The following is a 20,095-nucleotide window of genomic DNA, read 5'->3' on the forward strand; positions in this document are numbered from 1 at the left end:
ACCAGCGCTATATTTCCTGATTAACTCTGTTTTTCTTCCGGAGCCACAGTTGGGCGGGAGTGGGTGTTCGGAAAAAGTTCCGCCCCATCCATCCGAAACCGCCGTATCCCACCGTGCGAGAGCGCTGCACCTGATGAATCGGTGCTAGTAGGGCTCAGGTCCTTTGCTGCGCCTTGCCAGGCGGCAAAGGCGGCGTATCATTTGGTTTTGATTAAATTGTTGGCAAACACGTTCGTCGCCAGCCTTCCAGCCACCCGTCACAATAAAATTACATAATTGTTGAGCTCGCTTTCGCTCATTTCACTGTCCTCATCTCGCCCCGAAAGGCGCCCGTTTGCGTTTTGTTTCGGTTTTGTTTGCCGAACCCGCGCGTGGGGAGGTACATCCGTAGCCGTAGCCGTAAAGATTGATGAATTCTTAAGCATGAAGCCGGCGCTAGACGCCCCCGGAAAGCCGGCTTTTCTCTGCCTCCCAGAGCAGCATAAATCAGCGCGAAAGATAAATGTGCTCGTTACATTTCTTACTGCCTGCGCGTACCATCGCACCCGAACCCGGGCGGGAACTTTCGCGGAACGAGTTGACGCGCAAGCGAGGCCACCATCATCCGGCCGTGGCCGGTGCGGAAGAGATTGTCGTGTTTTTAATTTTATTCACTTTTAATTGCACGCCTCACCGCCGACCGAGCGCCAGCCCAATGGCGCAACTCGTCGCCCGTTCCCATCGAAGCTCCCGAGCTAGGATCGGGGATCTAATAAATGTTTAATGACTTTCCCGCGAGGTATGGACGGGTATGGAACGAGTGAAATATTGTGTGTAAATTTGCTGGAACAATATTTTTGCCTCGGTCCGGTGCATCCCCGATCCCGAGCCTGGCACGGTAATGGTAATGTGAAACTTAAATGAAACCCTGCAGCAAAATGTCCACCATCTAATGGGCCACCATCTTGGCCACCCGCTGGTTGCGGCCACGCGCAGCACACATCTTCCCGGCACAGTGAGGCCTGCTGTTGTTGTTCGTATGATGGATAACTTTTGCCCGCCTGCGAAAGATAAATAGCGAGCAGCTTTCCGGGAGGCATCAATCTCCAATCAAAGCAACCCACGCTGGCCTCCGGTTGCCATGGATCTCGCTTTCCGGGATGGTTCGATGGTTGGTGGTGCATAAATTATTCACCCCCACGGTTCGCGGGAGCTCAGAAGAGTGAAATTCGAATTTGGATTAAATCCACCGAATCGGCCGATTAATCGCGACCTCCTCGGAAAAGTCGCGCTTCCGTGAGTCGATCAAAAAAAAAAACGAAAGAAAAAAGAACACCACGCTCATCACGCTATCGCCGCACGAAACTCGAATCCTAATTGAGCCGCGGCTCAGTAGGCCATGGGTAAACGCCAAAGGCGGTGATCTTTTTCACCGATATCTTTTTTTTTTTTTTGCTTTTGTTCGGCTTTTGTTTTGTTCTTGCGTTTTAGGCGACCCAATACAGGTACTAACGCGCGCTGATTTATTTACTTTTCCGAATGCGAACCCCGGCGGTGGGGTTGTGTTTGATTTTTCCCACTAAACGCCGCCAGTGCTGTTGGCGAAAAAAAAGAAGAGAGAGAAAAAAACACCCACCCACTCATCCACCAACCGTTCGTTCCGTTTCTCGCTTCCTCGTCCTTATCGGTTTCGGCTTTGTTGTTGCGGTGCTTTCGTTTGACAAGCGCTTAATTTATGGATGCATTCCGAAGCCAATATGCTCGCGGTCGCAAACCACCCCCACCCTGATTTCGGGGTGCTTTATTTCGTACACCGTGCGTGCGTCGAAACCCCCCACCCCCATCCTTCTCCCACAACCCCATGGGTTTGCCATTGCGGCCCCTTCCCGGTGGCTTTAATGTCCTTTTGCTTCCACTGGGGTGATGAGCAACTTTTGCGCCACTAGGGAAATGGGAAAAGCGACCCCCGTACCCACGGCATTGGGGAACCCCAGGGTGGATCGACCCCACCCCCCCTCCGATCGCAAATGAGTTTCCTTCAGCTGCAACACCCTTGCCGCCTTGCCGTACGTACAGTGTACCTGACAGCTGAAGCGGGTGTTCCGGCTCGCTTGCCGTTGGATTTTTCCTCCTTTTGTTAGGTTTGTTTTTATTTTATTTTTCCAACCCCAACCCGCCCACCACAACGGCTCGGAAAGGGTGGCTTCCACCGGTGAAGCGCAAGGAATTCGCTTAATCCACGGTTGCCATGCTAATCCTGGCCCGCTAATAAATTCAAATGTCCTGCGCACGGCCGAACCTAAGCAGAAGCAAGCCCACGTACGGCCCGGGTTCCGGGTGCTTTGTTCCGTGTTTCGGTGCCATGGTGCCCCCTCTCTCGCACACCTTTTGCGCTTCTGGCCTTTGAAGAAAGGATCAAAAGGATTGCAGTGTGCCGGAGCGTTGACCTATCTGCACCATGTGCGCCAACACGGTCCGAGCCTAGCTGTGAGTGTACATCAGCGGCAAGCGAGAAGCTTTTTCCATTTTTTTTCCCGCCATACTCTCACGATGCGGGGCGTTAATGGTATTTTTTGTTTTCCACAACCCACCCGCTCACCACGTGAAACATCGATACTTTCATTCGGTTGCCCGGAAAAACAAACCCTCGGAACCCGCCAGGCGAAAAGTTTTGTCCCACGCAGCACCACCGAGAAGTTTCTAATGCGCTTTGTGTTTTGATGGGTGCTGAATTTCTGCAAACTTGAAATTCCTCCAAACTTTATCCCAGCGCAACCGGGCCCGGCAACCGCCTTTTCGCTTGCTCCTTGCGTTACGGTGACGTAACGTACCGACTAAAAAACACATACACACGCTGGCGTGTACCCGTTTCCCGGCCCACGCACGTAGGGCCTAGGGTCGAATGGTATGAAAAATTAATCCAATCAAAATTGCTTCATCCCCTTTCGGTGAAGGTCCATCCTTTTGCCCGGTTCCGCTTCGGAGCAGCCACGCGAAGCCACCGCACAGGACTTGGATGGCAGTGTACATAAGCGCGCGCGTAGAAAACCGCAAGGAACCGTAGAAGCCGACAGGGGGTGGCGAGATGGGAGAGCTATTAAGCGTCCACCCACCCACCGTGTGATGCGAGAGTGCCCAAACGAGAGAGAGTGAGAGAGAGAGTGTAAACTGGGTGATTTTGAAGAGCGCGAACGAAAGGCGCAACCGGAGAGCGACATCAACGGCAGCATAATTCCGTGATCTCGCGTACACACAAACACGACCCACCCCTTGGGTTGGGTGGTGAAGCACATCTCAAACCCTCTCGCCCACCCGTCGACCTCGAGGGGGGGGGGGGGGGAGAGCACACGAAGCAGCACCCAGCAACACCCCGGGCCAGGATCCGGTTTACGTTGGCCTTAAAGGTTGGCCACGAAGCAGCAAACCTAGGGTAGGGTGCGATTTTGTGCGAGGGATGAAATCGGCTAGCCCGATGGGGGGGAGGGATTGGTGGTGGCCCACCCCGCGTAGGCCGAGGGCAAGCGAGTGAGCCCTCACGCTCACGCGGTGAGAGAAGAGAACGTGCTGCACGGTTATTACCGAGCGTCTCATCAATAAAAAATGCCAGCGGCAATTATAAACACAATCAACGGGTGCGCACGCGGTACGGGGCTGCTGGAGGGGTGTCGGTGGGTCGGTTGGTTTTAAGGGAGTGAAGATGGAAAATAAGGGGGCCGAGCTCAGGGCCGAGCTCAGGGCCGAGCAAGAAGTGAGAAATGGTCTGACCCGCACGAGAGTGAGAGTGAGCCGGCGCGAGCCAGGTTGCCCGAAGGTCCTGCGACGGAGAGGGATGCTTTGTAGGGGTGCGGGGGGGGGGGGGGGTGGGATGGTTACAACCGGTAACCCGCCCCACACCCATCCTTCTTCCACCCACCCAGGACTCCTTCCTTCGTCCACCCCCAGAACGAGGAAAGCCACGCGAGGACGACCGGCGGCTTCGTGCGAACTCGTGTGCAGCAGCACGCCCGAACCCGACCGATCGATGAAAATGTGAACCAAAGCAACACCAACGACCGGTGAGGGTGCGTTTTGTATGTGGGTGTACATTAGCGCGTGTGCATCCTCGCGTTGCGCGCCCTTTTTTTGCGGTCCCCCTTTTCCGGTGAGCTGTTTGGCGTGCGTTTAAGCTTCGAGCTGTCAGTTGGCACTTGCTTCGTTTAGGTGGTGGAAAAGTGCATTTTCCGCCCGTCGTCGGAACTTTTCCGAAGCTCCCCCGCGCGCAGCGACATGAACAACATGAATGATGCAAATCCGCGACTGCCATCTCGCAGTTCGCCACGAGAGTTCCCTGAGAGAGACGCTGGTGTCTAATGAATTTTCAAGCAGCCGGCAGCACGAAGTTCGTCTAAGCCATTGTAGGGGGGGTTGTTTTTCTTGTTTTCCACCACCGCGTTACATACCCAACTCGTAACCCCCCGCCACACCCACACCACTTGGCGCGTGGTTCCTGCTAGCTGGCAAGGAAAGTTTTTTAAAATTATTGTGCACTTCAGAAAAAGCGATGCTTTTAAATCCCGAAAAGCCAGCCGACCACAGCACGACAACGCGTATGCACTTGAGATTTGTGCTTTTTGGCGCGCGCACGCTTCCTCTAATGAAAATGGCTTCCCGAGAACGCCGCCACCGTCCCGGTCTCGAGGGTCTGAGTGGAAAATGGTGTTTGGAAAACACCCCCACACACACACATTTTCCACCGCTCTCAGTCGCGCAGTCGGGGAGGGCATCATCGGTAGGGTTGCGACGGCAGTGACGACAGTTTGAAAAGTTTGCCTTTCCCGCCACCATCACAAAAACCAAAGCCTACTACTGCTGCTTCGGTTCGGTTTGGGGTCGAGAAAACGTCGAAAGGCGCCTGCTTTGATGCAGCGGAAAACGGCCCCGTACGTGTGTCGCACAAAATGGGTGCAAACGTGTAGTTTTGCCGCCCACGGGACCAAAGTTGATGGGTGGGAGGTGGGTGGTTGAGAGCCACACACACACACACACACACGCTTCGAGCCACGCCTTGCGCTATCGTAAACCGCATCGATCCGTGGATAATTTCGAGGCGAAATTCACCGAACACCACCGCCGCGCCGGATTGATGTGCCTCTAATTCAAAAGGCACCCGAAGGGCAAGTGAAACCGGTACGGTGGGGCGGGCCGCAGGCGGCTACATCCGGTTGTGGATGGGTCTCCGGTGGCCGAACCGCTCGACGGTGACGTCGCTGGCCGCAGCCACGTTGCGCGTAACGCCTCCAGGACGACCCCTTTCTGCACTTTGCCGCTTTCGCCTGGGCAACTCTGTGTGTGTCTGTGTGTGGGTGGGTGGGTTTTTAGGTGCTGTTTAATGAGGTTGAATTTATGAGTAAACTTTCCGCGCGTGTCGTTGTTGTCTTACGTGGCGCCCGGTTCGATGTCGACGGGGTTCGAGATAAGGATAGCGACCACGACCCGGGCCCATGTTGCCAGACCATTTTCCCGGCCAGGCTTCGGTCGCAGGGCGTTGCTCGAAAATAAACTGCTCCCCGGGAACGGGATCTTGTACAGTGATATTTGGGCGGGGGGGGGGGGGGGCGTCCTTTTCAAGGGGAGGCACGTGACGCGTCGAGACACGCACGCCGGGGAGGGATGAAAATTTGCCATCAATACGTAACGGGCATGATAAACTTCAAAACTTTAGACAAACGTTTACTCTGCAAGGATTTATACCAGGCGCGGCTTGGTGCGCTGGTGTGGGTGTTTTGGGGCCAGGGAAAACCTCGAAACTCCTGCGCTTTCCTTCGTAGCGAGCTAATGATTAATGTGCGCGAGCAGCCCGGAAAACTCGCCGGCTCCCGGCGTGGCGGGAAAATCGATACCTCGGCCACCGTTATGCACATCTACATCTACATCCGCGGGGTGAAAGTTTCGTAATCAATTCCGGTTTGATGGCGTTTTGCCCGCTCCAACTTCGTCCTGGTTTTTCCGCGCTGGGCCTAAATTTGCTTTCGCCTTTCCAGCTTTATGTCGCTCTCTCTCTCTCGAACTCTCTTTCCGTGCTGTTGTCACCAAACACCGCTGATGGCGGGGGGGAGGTGCGGCTATTACGGAAAACCGGAAGGCACCCGGAGGCCATCCGGAAAGGCATCCGCAGCGCCTCAACGAAAAGTAGAAACTTCCAGGCACATAAAAAAAAAACACACCCACGCTGGAGGCGTGAGAGAGGAGCAAAATAAAACACATCCAACATCCAACACATACACACGCTCGAGTGACCCAGATACAGGGCCGCGTCCGGTTCGGCCAGCGGCGGATTATGTTGTTGTTTCGATTCGATTTATTTTACAGCATCGTCCACCCTTCCGGTTGCTCCGTCGGGTTGATTGCTGCCCAAAATACAAAAAAAAAACACGAGAGAGAGAGAGAGAGAGAGAGAGAGAAGCCCGGAAACGTCCGGCACACGGGCAGGACTCGTGCGCTTTTTGAAAACGGTGCGCCATTAGCCGGTTTGTTTGGCAATTAGTTTTTGGCAGAACGCGCATTTGGCATCCGCGAGCAGCGAAGGGCGTCCGACCCGCTACCAACGAAACGGGATAATAATTTAATAATAGACCGGGCGCTTTTCCCACCCTGAACATGCTGAATAGGGTGGGGAGTTTTCATTTAATTCGCGAATAAACGATCACGCGCGCAATTTGTGCCACCGTTGCATTTGCAGCAAAAGCACCCACCGTAAATGCGTTTTACATGACGACGAGCGTTTCATTCGCTGACCCGATTTGACACTGGCAGCATGGAGAAAGCTACGCGTAGCATTATTCCCCGTGCGTTTAATAGACGATTAGCGCGGATAATCGCAGTTGTTTCGCATTCAAATAAACACGCACAAATGGGCCACGGTGGAAAACACGACCCTCGGCGTTGGTGATCTAGTCCTGCCCAGGCGCCTGCTCAAAACTGCCACCCACCCGTTCCCCCCATCACCCCGTCACCCCACCAACACTCACCGAAGGGACGAACTTTATTGCTCATCATACAATCAATATCTCAAACGGTCACCTGCTGCTACGATGGCTAGCTGCCGCGTGAAAAGGACACACGCCCGAAATTGGTCCGCACGCGCAAGTGAGACAGGTATTAACACCTCTCTCTCCCACCGTCCCATCACGAGGGCCCGACCCGACCTTCCTGGGCACTCTCCCCCCTTCGGGGGTGGTGCGGAAAGAATGAATTACACGTCTAAATCCCGCCGGTACGAAATGGGCGCCCGTTTCATCGGCACGAGACGCCCCGGGAACGATGGAAGCCCGGTAGCATGGTGCGGAAAATCTCGTCGCGTGGCAGACGCTATCTTCGCTCCGGGACGGCAAAATGGTCGGCAGAGGGAGCGAAGGAGGACCGTTCGCCCAGCCGTCCTCAACAGGTGCGGCAACGGTTGGTTGGGTTGGCTGGGTTCACCTGTCCGCCGCCGGCAGTCTCGGTTGGCTCGGAAAGACGCCACCGAATCGACGGAAAACGAACGTCTCGGGGCGGCTTTAAAGCGCCAAGAGCAAAGAAAGTGGGAAGAAAAAAGGGAGCCCTCGAAGAAAGAAAGAAAGAAAAAAATACCGCCCTAAAAAGGGACCCGACACGGCCGCCGACCCGGTTCGGTTGGGTGGTGCGGCTTTAATGTGAATTTTCCCGACCCCTTCGGATGGTGGCGGCGTGCGCGTCGGGTTCGCTTTCGTCGTTCATTGAATTTTCCACCCCTTGGGAGAGGGTGTGAGGAATTGCTCTCGCGCGGCGCGTCCGGAAGAGAGTAAGGAAAAAAAAATAAAGGAAAAAGGAACCCCTCCGAGTGGAAAAACCGGCAGCAGCAGCGCAAGGACACTCGACGTGGACCTGCGTGAGCCTGCCAGGTTCGGCGAACTCCCGTTTCGTGAAGGGAAAAGAATTTTCCCTCCATTCGGGGAGCACTTTTTCTTGTCTCCTCGCACACTCTTGCTGTTTCACTCTAACCATCTCATCTCGCTTGCTCATCGTGAGAAGCGCCACGCGTGAGCGTGAGAGAGCGGCTTGCATAGAAGCGGGTTTTCTCTTGCACGCGAGCCTTCCGAGGCGCTTGCACTCAACGGTTGGTTCAAGAAACCTCGCCATCGCTGGTGGAAAGTAAAGTTCAAGGTCACCGCTGAAGGAAAATATCTGCGTCCTTCTCACATCCAGGCGATGCCACCGCCACGGTCTTTGTGTTGTGGTTTTTTTTCAACGTAGGACGTTTCGATTTTGGCGCTTCGCTTCTACCCGAAACTGCTGCGTAGTTGTCTGCCTTAAAGCCGCTCCTGAATCCTTGCCTGGTGCTCCCAGCCAGCCACAGCTCACTGTGAGCTCAATTACGGACGCACTTTCCACGACCGAGAGGCAATTTTGTGCTCTCTTTCGATCACTGGCTCTTGTTCATCGTTTCGCACGTCCACGGCAAGCCTATTTTATTGCGTTTCGCATGCATCGGTGGTCCGTTGGGTGCACAGGAGAGCGAAGAAGAAAGAAAAAAACGTCATCCCCCGGACACACACGTGCATTTCCACGAGCGCCACAGCTGCTATTGATGGTGCTCACTTTCGAGAAGGTTCTGCGGGAAAACTTTCCCCGCCATAATTCCGACCACCCATCGCGTGCTCTATTGCGGCGTAATGCCGCCTTTTGTTTGTTATGGCGCGAACGAACGAAGGATGCTTACCGATATTATACTATGCCCCCGTTCAACAGCTGATACGGCATATGTCTGTGATTGGTACGGTGACCCTTTGCTTCCTCGTCCCGATCGTCACTCACTTTTTTTCTTTCAGTTTCTAACGGGGTTCTGATGCATACAAAAAAATCACTTTCACTGTGTTAACCTGCAATAAAAGGGACAGCTTGTCACGAATGAATTCACTGCACCGAGGGTGCTTTTGTGCCACCAATTGCGTTTCAACAAATTGCGTGGCTACCACACAGTAGGCCATAAACACGCGTGTTGCCATGGAAAAAGGATCAGTTCGATCGCAGAAAATGTACACTCGTGTCGTAGAAACAATTCCGCACGGTACCTCGAAACGTCTACTCGGACCGGATTCTGCACAAAGGATGCACAAAACGCGCGTGGTGCCGTGAAAGGATACTCCAGCACCCAAACGCAGCGTGCCCCAGTGGGGTCGAAACGAGCGTTGGAAAGAGACCCACGCACGGTTCTGTCGCGCGTGTGTGGGTGCACGGGGCATTAGCGTTTGTGTTGGCGCTGGCTAAGCGTTCAGCCACGGAGTTCGTTCGTGGCTGCGGGGTTGCATCATTCCTTCGCAGCCAGGCTGCAGCCTGCACGCATCTACGTCATCGTGCAGTCAAAACAACGACCGTTTTCGCTGCAAACTCGCCGGCTCTCGGATGACCTCGCGGGTTTTGCGCGCGCGTGTGTGAGAGTGGAGCGAGCGGGATAGCACGCACATTAAACGGCGTGTGAGCGTGAGGAGTGCGAACGGATATGGTCGGAAAAACACTCTCACTAGGCGATGGTTGAACGTGACGGGAGCAAAGATTTTCATTGCTCACTCATCCGCAAGTGGCTTTCTCACCGGTGAGAACAAGCGGCTCACTTCTCATGGGGTTTTCTCGCCAGCGATGTTTACGCTCCAAGTGTGAAAGCGTCTCGCCTGGAGGTGCTGTATTTAACCCTGTGCAAGGTGAGCGGGAAAAAAGCCATCGCACCGCACATCGTACTCGCAAGGTGCCTTTCAAGAAAGCAACGAACCGATTTACTCCGCATCCTACGCGCCCAAACGCCTGTTCGTTCGTCCTGAACGTCCCAGGTTCAACGTTCTCGGCGTTCCCCCTTAAAAAAGCGAACGCTCCCGATTCGATTCGATCCGCGTATCGGCTTATGCCACTCGTTTTCCATCGAATCAAACTGTTACAGATCATAAAAAATGTGAATTGAACATTGAAGCACTCTCGCCGTGTAGCAGCAATGCAACCGATCGGTTTGCGAAATGCAAAATTAAAGCAATCCCAACCGTGCTGCGTGGCGTTATTATGCGAACCATGTACACAACATCGCACTCACTGAAACAATGGCAAAGCCAAAGGGCGAAAACTCGTGCACGTGCCAGCCATCGCTCGTGCCATCACTCATCACCTACGGCCGCCTTGGCGGTAAATCTTCCCCAGGAATGTCCCGTGAGCGCGTACGTGACCGATTCGGGAGGAAATTTTAAATTTCCCGCATCCGCAACCGGCAACCGAACCGTGGCATCCTCCACAGTCGCAGTATCCCGTATCCCCGGGGCCAATAAAGCGCGAAGGCACGCGCGAACAGGCTCGACCGGCTACGGGCGGCAATTGTCTTACAACCGAAACGATCAATGAAAAGTCAGCAAATGATACCGGAAGCGACTCCCTCGCGTGCTGGTACTACGCGCGTACGAGCGCGCTGTTCAACAAATCACTGCCTTCGTTAAGGTGATTCGCGTAATTTTCACATCATCCTTGTCCGGGTGCTTCTTCCCGCTGGGCTTACACCGGAGTCACGTGGGTTGATTCCGTATGCATCACGCGTCGAATGATTGCTTTCGCCAAATCGCTGCCATCCTCGCTGTGAGTTGATGTACGAGAGCGCTTGCTGGAATGTGGCCGGATGGTTTGGTGGCGTGATGGAGCAATTGTTTGTTTCTCGCGCTTACTACGTCCTTGCTTGCGGGGTGGCTCAGTGTAAGCCCACGGAGGATCATGGTAGCGACCTGACGTGGAACGTGTTTATGCTCACATTCGTCAGCATGGTCGGGTGAGTTTCGCGCCAAGAAAACATGCATAATTATTCCACGCTACCGGTGGTGCTGTCGGAAGCTGTGTGCTGAAGCGTGTCGCTATTTATCTTTCGGTATCGATGCAGTAATTATGAGCCGAGCCTTTCGCACCGTAAGCCGAGAGAAGTGCAGAAAGTTTTGTCCTGGTGTTGCGCGATGGTACGCACAATTTTTACATTCAATCAGTGAATCAATCAGCAAACTTTTGCAGCAAGTATTCTTCTCCATTCGATTACCATTCACCATTACCACTAATGAGCGAAATTTACGGATTGTTTAAGAAACGAAGTACGCGGTACGTGGTTTACACCACTAATTGGTTATTAGGGACCGCCGTCTCCAAGGAGGATTTCTTGAGCCCTTTCTAAAAGTTTCGTTGATTTGCATAAGTGTAGCATGGGTTGGTGCAAATTGAAGTCGTGTTCTATCGGGTGGAGCTAGTCGCTCTTAATATATGCGGAATACGCGTACTCGATGTGATTCGCCATCAGTTTTGGTGGGTTTTTTTTACGCTGCGCTTCTTAAACATACAAGAATAGCAAGATGAAATTTCTACTCATTTGAATAACTACCAAACGATATGGTAATGATTGAACAACAAACGGAACATATCGGTTGGTTGATTCATAGGTTGGTTTATTGCTAATTCATAGAGTTTGTGCCGACAGCCACATTTGTTCGTTAAACAATCTACAAACATGATGCCATGGCAGCTTTAATATAATCATAACGACACAAACATCAAACTAAGCGTTAATTAATCACTAGCAGCATTCAAAACATTTGCAAAAACGCCATAAATTCAAATGAGCGTAGTGCTTTGGCTTCAAACGAGCATAATTTTTAAACCAGCCAGTTATACTTGTGCTACTGTGACGTCATTTTATGATTCTGTGATGCAACGAGAGCCTTCCCAAACTGGCTATAGAATAAAAGCTTATGCTAAGCTAACTTGCCAAACATTATGCTTCTTGTGAAATATTTCAAGAGCATAAGAAACATTTCACGCACAATAGGGCTTATTTCAACGAAAAGCATAATGCTACGTAGCTTATGTGATAGGGTGCATCGGAACGGTCCTTGTTGGCTAGTTCACTAATGAAAATCTCACAAAAGAAATGTTATTTCATTTACCGTAAAATGAAATTTCCTTCACTGCTTTTAATTCCATTGTATCTTGTAGTTCTTTCCGAGCAAATCATCGTACCAGAATTATTTAAAATTATTGATGTTTATTTGGTCTAACTATGCTTATGAAAATCTTTGTCACGCTGCGTCGGTTTGGCCTATGAGTTGTTGAATGTCAGTGTAATTCCTTCCCTCATCTTTTATCATTGTTCTTCGATATCGTTGTAGCAAATCAGCTGTTTTGCGAGCTTAACCATCCTCCTCGTGCCATCTCTCTATCGACGAACACCGCTTTCAACAAGAACAATAAACTACCCTCCTTAACCTGCTCATTTACAGTGTTTACTACCATCACGGTATAATGCCGCACATGATCATGTATGAATGATAACTTTCGGGTTTTTGGACATTTTAGTGACATTTTCCTTCCAAAATAAGCGTCATTTTGTTGGTTCCCCTAGCGGCTAGCTAGATATATGAAATCAATCGTTTCATCGCAGTGCTATGTCATATGCTTTCTTGATCGGTTTTTACATCCATCATTTGCCCATTCTCCTTATCTTATTGTTATCCATTGCTTTAGCCTTTTCCCAGCAGATGTTAGAGAGATGCTTCCTCTTGCGCTGAATCGTTCGTTAGGAAAACGAATAACAAACTTCTCCCAAACTGCATTCCGCATACACACCAAGGAAGACATGTGACTATTCCTCTTCTTCTGCTCGAATCATTTCTTCACCCGAAGCGTACATATTTTGGTATTACTAGCGCAGGCCGCTGAATGCAGCCAATCGTTCACTTTGTCGTCTTTTGAAAGCGTAGTGATAGCTACTTCTCCTAAACTACTACGGTGCGTTCCGTTTTCTCCCTCCGACCAGCCCCATGAATACATCTTCGGCACATCTCCATATTAAAACAAAAAACAGATTCTTTTATTGCTTTTGAAGTTTCACTTCCAGGGAGAAAACGTGCGCGTCCCTGCTCTCAGGACGAAGAGACGGAAGTGATTTGTCTTTTTTTTGTGTCCCACGCGGTCCCGCGCTGCGACCATCCACTCAGTGGGCCTTCTCCAGTCCGATCAGCTTCTCGAAGAACATGCAATAGTTGCGATCGTTGTTGTAGTAAAACGGATCCTCCAGTATGTCTCGAGCGTGGCTTAGTGTGGCCGCCGCCAGCTCCCCGACAGTCCACTTGCGATCCTTCAGCACTCGGCAGATCGTGTCGAGCTGAAACGGAACGATGGAGCGTTAGCATGAAGATTTTGAAAAAAAGCGCAACCAACGCGATCGAGCGTACCTTTGAAAGCTTCTCGTTCCCCGCAGTGTAGTAGCTGAGATACGGCAGTCCAGCCACGCTGGCCGCCATCCACTGGATCACCATCTTGAGCTGCACGTCACCTCGCCTGCTAGCGCCACATCCCCAGTTGCCGGTGGCCACAGGCCTCAGGTTCACGTTCAACGTGCGTTTCTGCGCGAGCTGCGATATCTGGCAACGTAAAGTAGGAAGCATTGCAGTAGGCTTAGTCTCTGGTTGCTTAGGAAACGCGCCCAATCTCGTGCGCCACAGAAGGGCTTACGACCAACGAGAGACACAGAGAGAATGAGAGAAAGAGAGAGAGAGAGAGAAGGATGTGCCACCGGAAAGAACCGGCGAGTGACGACAGAAGAAAAAAGGGCACACATAGTATTCGATTTTGAAAAACGACGCACGGTATGTAAGCACAGGAAGAAAGATTATCATTACCTCACCGGAAGAGTGTCGCTCGAGCTCGAGCTGGTAGCATAATGTTAGCGCATATTACGACTCACACAACCAACAAACACACACACACACACACCAATACGCACATGCAGGGAAGGTTTTACCAAGCACACAAAGGGTACACAATCACCACAACGAAACAAGGGACTCGTGTGCCCTTCGTTCTCATAGCTACCTTCAGCACCACATCGTCACACTTGATATCCTGATAGTACGAGACGGACCAGTTCGGTTTGTACTGGAGCAGCTTCGTCTTTAAGGACGATTGCCGCTCCAACTTCGGTTGCGGTGGTCCGGGCTGCGATTCCTTCGCCGGAGCTGTGGCCGGATCCGCCACCGAACAGGCCGATCCGCTCTGGGTCGAGCGCAGTTTGTGCAGCAACTTCCGGTGGTCGGTGCGCGTGAGCTGAATGTTGGGACATTTGAATAGCTTGGCCGGTTCCAGTGCGAGATACTCGTGGCACTGCCCTCGATTGACACGATTGTATACCATCGATTGACACGGCAAAGGATACCATTCGCGCCCGAAGCCAGGAATCGGAAACCGCATCGTCATCGCAAACACGCAAACGGAACGCAAAACACAACGCACCCAAAAGCGTAAGGGATGCGGGAAATGTGGCGGTGGGGATTGGGTGGGAAAACAGAGGCCAAAAAAGTGGCCCAATGAGCAACGAAAGTAGAATGAAAAGAAAAAGAAACAAAATGTAGATAAATCTCCAAAATTCAAAGGTGATACGGAGCGGATGGCGAGATGAAAAATAAAGCTGTAACGTAAGGAAACGAAGGCTAAAGTAAAACCGCAAAAAAGGGTGATTTAAAATTATCCAATAATTAACTCGCTAACTCAACCATGGCAATCAACACGGTCTATGTGCAGAGGAGGAGAGAAAGCAAAATATCTTTAGCAAAAAATAAAAATCCCGCACCGGGTAATGTTTCTACTTTTGTGAAAAATGATCTTTCGATTGGATGAAAAAAACCCACAATCGAACTCTACTGCCGCTCGAACTCTACACCTACAACCTAGCTAAGCCGCACACACTACGCTACTCTACGGGGGCTACGAAGCGCATCCAAAATCAAACCCCACTGAGACCCTCGCAGACTCCATTACCACGGAAACTTACCAACTGGGCGGCTAGTTTGTGCTTATGCTTCGCCAACTCCAACGACAGCGATCGCACCTGCAGCAGTATTTTGTCCTTCTGACCCAGCTCACCAGCCGTCGCACCACGGCCCGAAGCACCAAGCCTTGCTCCACTGGCCGACCCGGTTGCAGATCCATTCCCACTCGCGAGACACTCCTCCGTGAACGGAATGCCAACGAAGCTTTCACTGAGCGTGCGCTTAAGCAGCGAATTAGCGAACTTTAGCACCGCCTCATCACGGGCATCCAGCTTCTTCGGTTTATCGGTGCTGATCGGTTCCTCGAGCCATCTGAAAGCACGATCGCGATGAGTAAAAACCTTCTCTTTAAGCGCCCACAAGAGGCTTGGTACCTACTTGGCAAACTTCTCGTACACCTCCTCCAGCTCCGAGCCAAGATCCGAGTCAAAGCTGTACTTCGACGACTCGTTCGTGCCCTTGCGCTGTAGTCCTCCATTCGGTTGAACCCGGCCACTCGTCGTCCTTTCGTCGTGTGCTGTCCTCGACTGCCCGTGATGATCGCTCCACTCCGGCTCATCGTAGTTACTGTCCATGGAACCATCGAGGACGAACCCACAGGACCCGCCACGTCGCACGCGAATATCCTGATCACGGATCTGCGAACCAGCCACACTAATCCCCACGGCGTAGCTGCTATCCTCCGTGCTTCCCGAGAGCCCATTCGCACGATCCTGCTCCAACGCTTGGCGCAACTTTTGCGCAAACTCGTACCTCCGCTCGGGCGTATCCAGCTCGGATGTGTACGCGTGCGCTCGCAACCCATCCTCATCGTCCTCGTCGAAGCTATCCTTGGCACTGTGGAACTCGTCCTGACTCGACCCACAACTAGACAGTGAGGCTGGCCGGGCCATTCCTTGCTGCTGCTGTGAGGCACCGTCTGGGATGCGCAGTGGATGCCTATTCACCGGCAGGCACTCGCCGGACGATCCCAGGATAATGAATTTCCCTCGCCGGCCAGATCCCGAGCCAGAACACACGGACGGAGCACTTGGTCGCTCGGGAGACAGCCACGATCGACGTTTGTTGATGTCTCGCTCCAGTTTGTTCGAATCGCTGCTCGATCGTTTCGAGTTAGGTGTCGCCTGCCGGATGAAGATGGTCGTGTACACATCCGGTGAGCCCGGTGTAGAGCCTTCCCTATCACGCTCGCCAATCGGTGACAATCGGCCCTTGCTCGAAACCGTCTCGAGCTGATCCAGCTTCAATCCGGCTCCGGTTCGCCTCTCGGTGGCTTTCCCACCAGCCGGTTCACCCACCGGACAGGCCGTATTCTGACGAAACGCCAACAGGCACTTGTTCAGCTCGCGCAGGATATCATCCTCCTCGAATTGCTGCGAGGGAAGTGCCCGATAGTTCTCCGCGTCGATGCAACACAAGCTCGTTGGTCGAGGTTCTGTGACGCACTCTAACCGTGGTGCTTTCGCGCGAGGATCAACAACTCGCGCCACGTGTCGCACGTGCTCCACCTGCAGGGATTCGTTATCCTCGAGCGCTTCCACGTACAGCAGCACGGCGAGTAGCTCCGGAAAGGTGCAGAACTGAAGCGATTCCTGTGAATCACCACCAGCTAACACGTCGCCACCGAGTCGAGCGCTTGCGAACACCGTCTGCATCGCATCCGGATCGGCTTTGTCCAGTTTTCCCTCGTGTCGGATCTCGACGTCACACAAGGGTAGCTCACACTCCAGCCAGTCTTCGATCGTGAGCCATTGCCGGCCGGTCATCACGCGCCGAGACACACGTAAGGCGCCCTCTAAAGCCGGCCCAGCTCGTTCCAGCCAGTCGAAGTAGTGCAGGAAGCTGCGGAACTTTGCCCGCTGCACGGCGTTGCTGTATGGGTTTGGGGAAAATAAGTACGAAAAAAAAAAGCCAACCATTAGCAGGACATGGACACACACTGGCGGGCCCAAAGGCCCCAGGACGCACCCGCGCGGTTGATCAACCTACTCTACTAAACCTCTAAAAAAGTGTGTAAAGTTAAAGTCTTGTAACGTGGGGTGAGTTTTTTCAGTACGTTTTGGAAATGTCGAAAAGAACGCGTTGGCCAGCAGGGACGCAACCAGCCGGTAGCTCAGCTCGCAGCTGTCCGCTTGCTGTTGCAGGCTGAAGCTGAGCCCACGCGGTGGCCGATGTTGTTTGAGACCGCGGGCGTGCCTTGCTAGTGCTCGGATCGTGTGCCCCAGAAAGTGCGCCCGTTCCGGCTCGTCCATCGTGCGCTCGACGAAGTGTCGCAAGCCTTCGAACACCGACGTGTCCTTGCCGTCTTCGTCTGGGTCTAGGCTGACGCTGAAAGCACAGGAGAGTTAGCGTGACGTGTTGCAGGTTTCTCGCGACGGTGGCAACCTACTTGCATAGCTCGTGCAGCTTCTGCATCACCTCGAGCACGCCGTCTAGTGTGGTGGCTTCTTCGATCTGTGTTAGCTTTTTCTGCACGTTTGACCACCAGGGCAGATCACACGGTAACATCACGAGCGCCATTTTGAGGCGCGTGAACGTCCCCGACCGATGGGGACGACTCACGAGAGAGAGAGAGAGAGAGAGAGATACGGAGAGAGTACGGGAAAGAGTGCTTTGGTGCGTTCACGCGGAAAAGGATACGCGCTCACGATCGCGAAAGAAGAAACGTTACTCGTCGGGCGAGTTGATTGCACTGAAACACGCGGGAAACACAAACACCACCGTCACGTTCTCGTCCATCGCCATTTGCCTTATCGGAAGCCAGTAGCATCTAAAGGACGTTCCATTCGGTGCGGAAATCTGTAACGAAAGCGGATGAGTGGATGCGGAAAATGGCAATTAAACGATTCGTTCCAACCGACACGTTTGCTGGGTTGCTAAAGGTTCGGTAATTTCATTGCGGTCGTGCTCGGATCGCTTTGACACTACCGCGGCGCCAAATGTTACGTCTCAGAGCGAACTGGAATTGTGATCGCGTAATGTTTACGCACGATTAGATATGCAATTGGTGGTGTGAATGTCAACGAGCACACTCGCTTGATGTCGCTATGCAAATGAACTCCCGCCGGCTGCCATTATTAGCTTGTGAAGGTGAAGTGGCAAACATTGTGCGCACCACGTTGAATTAGGTTACAGAAATCAAATCACCGCACACTTTACCGAGCAATTCATTGCAGTCTCGCTCATTGCATCTAAGCTGGGAGGTATTTAGTTTTGGGAAACCCTGGTGTGAATCTCCAATGGTGTATGGCGCCGTACACACGAGCAATCCAACAAGTTGCCACGGCTCCATCCTTATTTCGTGTGGCGCAGAAAAAAACAGCAACGAAAACAACGCAACTAGAAGCGACCTCCTTTTTGTAAGTGAAAACAAATCACTCATACGCGGCGCAACTAGCGCCAGGCGCTAGCGCACGCTATCCGTTGTGAGTCCTAATTTTATCCCAGACCCCCAAAACGAAACGGAAAAACCCGCGCTCGTACGCTGGGCGGACATCCACTTAGCGCTTGTTGTCGTTGCATCCCCGAAAAACCCTGTCGGGGCATCCGGGGGCTATATTTAAAACGGCTAATTCTTTCCCACCCAAACCCGGTGCGGAATGATGCGCGTCCTCGTGTACCATTGTGCGAGCGTTAGCTGCTGCTTTTGTGGTGTAGTTTTTTTTCCCTTTCTTTTAGCTCACGTCTGGCTCCATCGACAATCTAATCAAGCTCACGCTCCACCAGACACCTTGAGAGTCCGCCGTAAAGACAAGATCGCGTCCCTTTTGTAAACGGTAGGCTTCCGGGGATCGGTTGGCGTCACGGAATGGCTTCGCAATGAAGTAATTTACCTTACACCACACTCACCGGCCGGTCAACCGGACGCATAAACACCTCCCAACGCTGTGGGACGCCAACAAATGGTTTGGAGAAGGGGAAAAAAACATAAAAGATATAAAAATCACACCCGCTAATGGACTCCTGACAACCGAACAACGGCCCAGCGGAAACAACAACCGACCATTCGGCGGCACGCACCAGCACGTTTATAAACTGGTGATGGAAAAATGCAAACACCCTCCGAACTGGTACCGACCCCGGAGGACCCGTTACCACCGATTGGGGGTGCTTGACGTCACCGTAACGGCTGGGTGGCGAATGCATCATTGTTTACGCGTACGAACGCCAGCGAGCTAGCGATACAGCTGGTCGGTGAGTGCGTTGTCTCTTCGCCGTTCTATTGTTGCAGGAAATGCGAGGAAATGGTTTCGTAATGGAGGATGAAATAAGGCCACCTATCGTAAGAATTTAAGCGATGAGACATGGACAATCCTTCAATGCTTCTTATATCCGTTGCAAATGCAATGGAATGTATCATCGCTTAGCCCTTTCCACGCACCTGTAGGTAGCGATTACGATTCCATCCCACCAACTATAAATCACCGCCAATCAATGGAATTTCCTCCGATTGCTCCGACGTCGCGCCGACAGCCCACCCTGAGGATAATTTTCGCAATTTTCCACGCTGTCATGCACTGTCGGATTGCTTTATTTTAAGAACCCGCGCGCAATCTTCCCAATGCCCGCCAACGCACCGGAAACCACCATGATTAATGCTTACGGCTCCAACCACCACCGCCGCGGGTAATGGCTCGTAACGTAAAACAAATTGAAGTCTCCAAGCCATTGGGTCTTACTGTGCCAGCGGAGTACCGCGGGGTTACGTGCGAGAATAATAAAATCTGCTCGTCGTAATTTCATCGCTGCGCACCATTGGCCGAACGTGGGGTGGTTTTTCGTTTTACACCCGTTTTTCTATCAGTCGTGAACGTTTTGAGGAGAATATAATTTATTTTACGGACCCCCGCTTTCGGGGCATCGATTACATGATGGAGACGCCTGGTGCGTTGTATATTATGTGATGGAGACGCCTGGTACTTTGTAAATAAATTGTGTAAAATAAAGTGTCGATTTTTGTGCTCAAATTCACCACCATTTGTGACAGTCAAACTTCGTTTTGGTACCATGCCGTATAATATTTCTCTTCGAAATTGTATACATTCAAAACTTATGTGGCATTTGAAATGATCAAACGAGAACTCGCTTATTACTTGACAAATGCATTTATTTATAGCTCCCCCTCTCCAAATGGTCCTCGAATATTAGGCTACCAATATCTAGCTGGCTGTATAACTTTTCGCTTGCGTAGCTCGCGTACGAACGGCCACGGCTGCCAAAACATGCCCTTTTAACGCTCGCCCAGACAGCAAGTGTTTTATCGTCAATTTGACATTCAACTTTGCAAT

General features: G+C 52.2%; 1 protein-coding gene across 1 annotated transcript; it reads right to left on the reverse strand.

Moving 5' to 3' along the window:
* Nucleotides 1–12,038: 12,038 nt before the first annotated feature.
* LOC128731302 (uncharacterized) lies at nt 12,039–17,327 on the reverse strand. Its single transcript, XM_053824411.1, has 7 exons — nt 17,197–17,327; nt 16,797–17,135; nt 15,186–16,679; nt 14,810–15,119; nt 13,855–14,142; nt 13,215–13,403; nt 12,039–13,144 (listed from the first exon to the last, which is right to left on the reverse strand). Exons 1-7 carry the CDS (start codon nt 17,325–17,327, stop codon nt 12,974–12,976), a joined length of 2,922 nt encoding a protein of 973 aa, XP_053680386.1. The 3' UTR covers nt 12,039–12,973.
* Between the last annotated feature and the right edge of the window lie 2,768 nt (nt 17,328–20,095).

The sequence above is a fragment of the Anopheles nili genome, chromosome 2 (genome assembly GCF_943737925.1).
Source record: "Anopheles nili chromosome 2, idAnoNiliSN_F5_01, whole genome shotgun sequence".
NCBI classification, from domain to species: domain Eukaryota; kingdom Metazoa; phylum Arthropoda; class Insecta; order Diptera; family Culicidae; genus Anopheles; species Anopheles nili.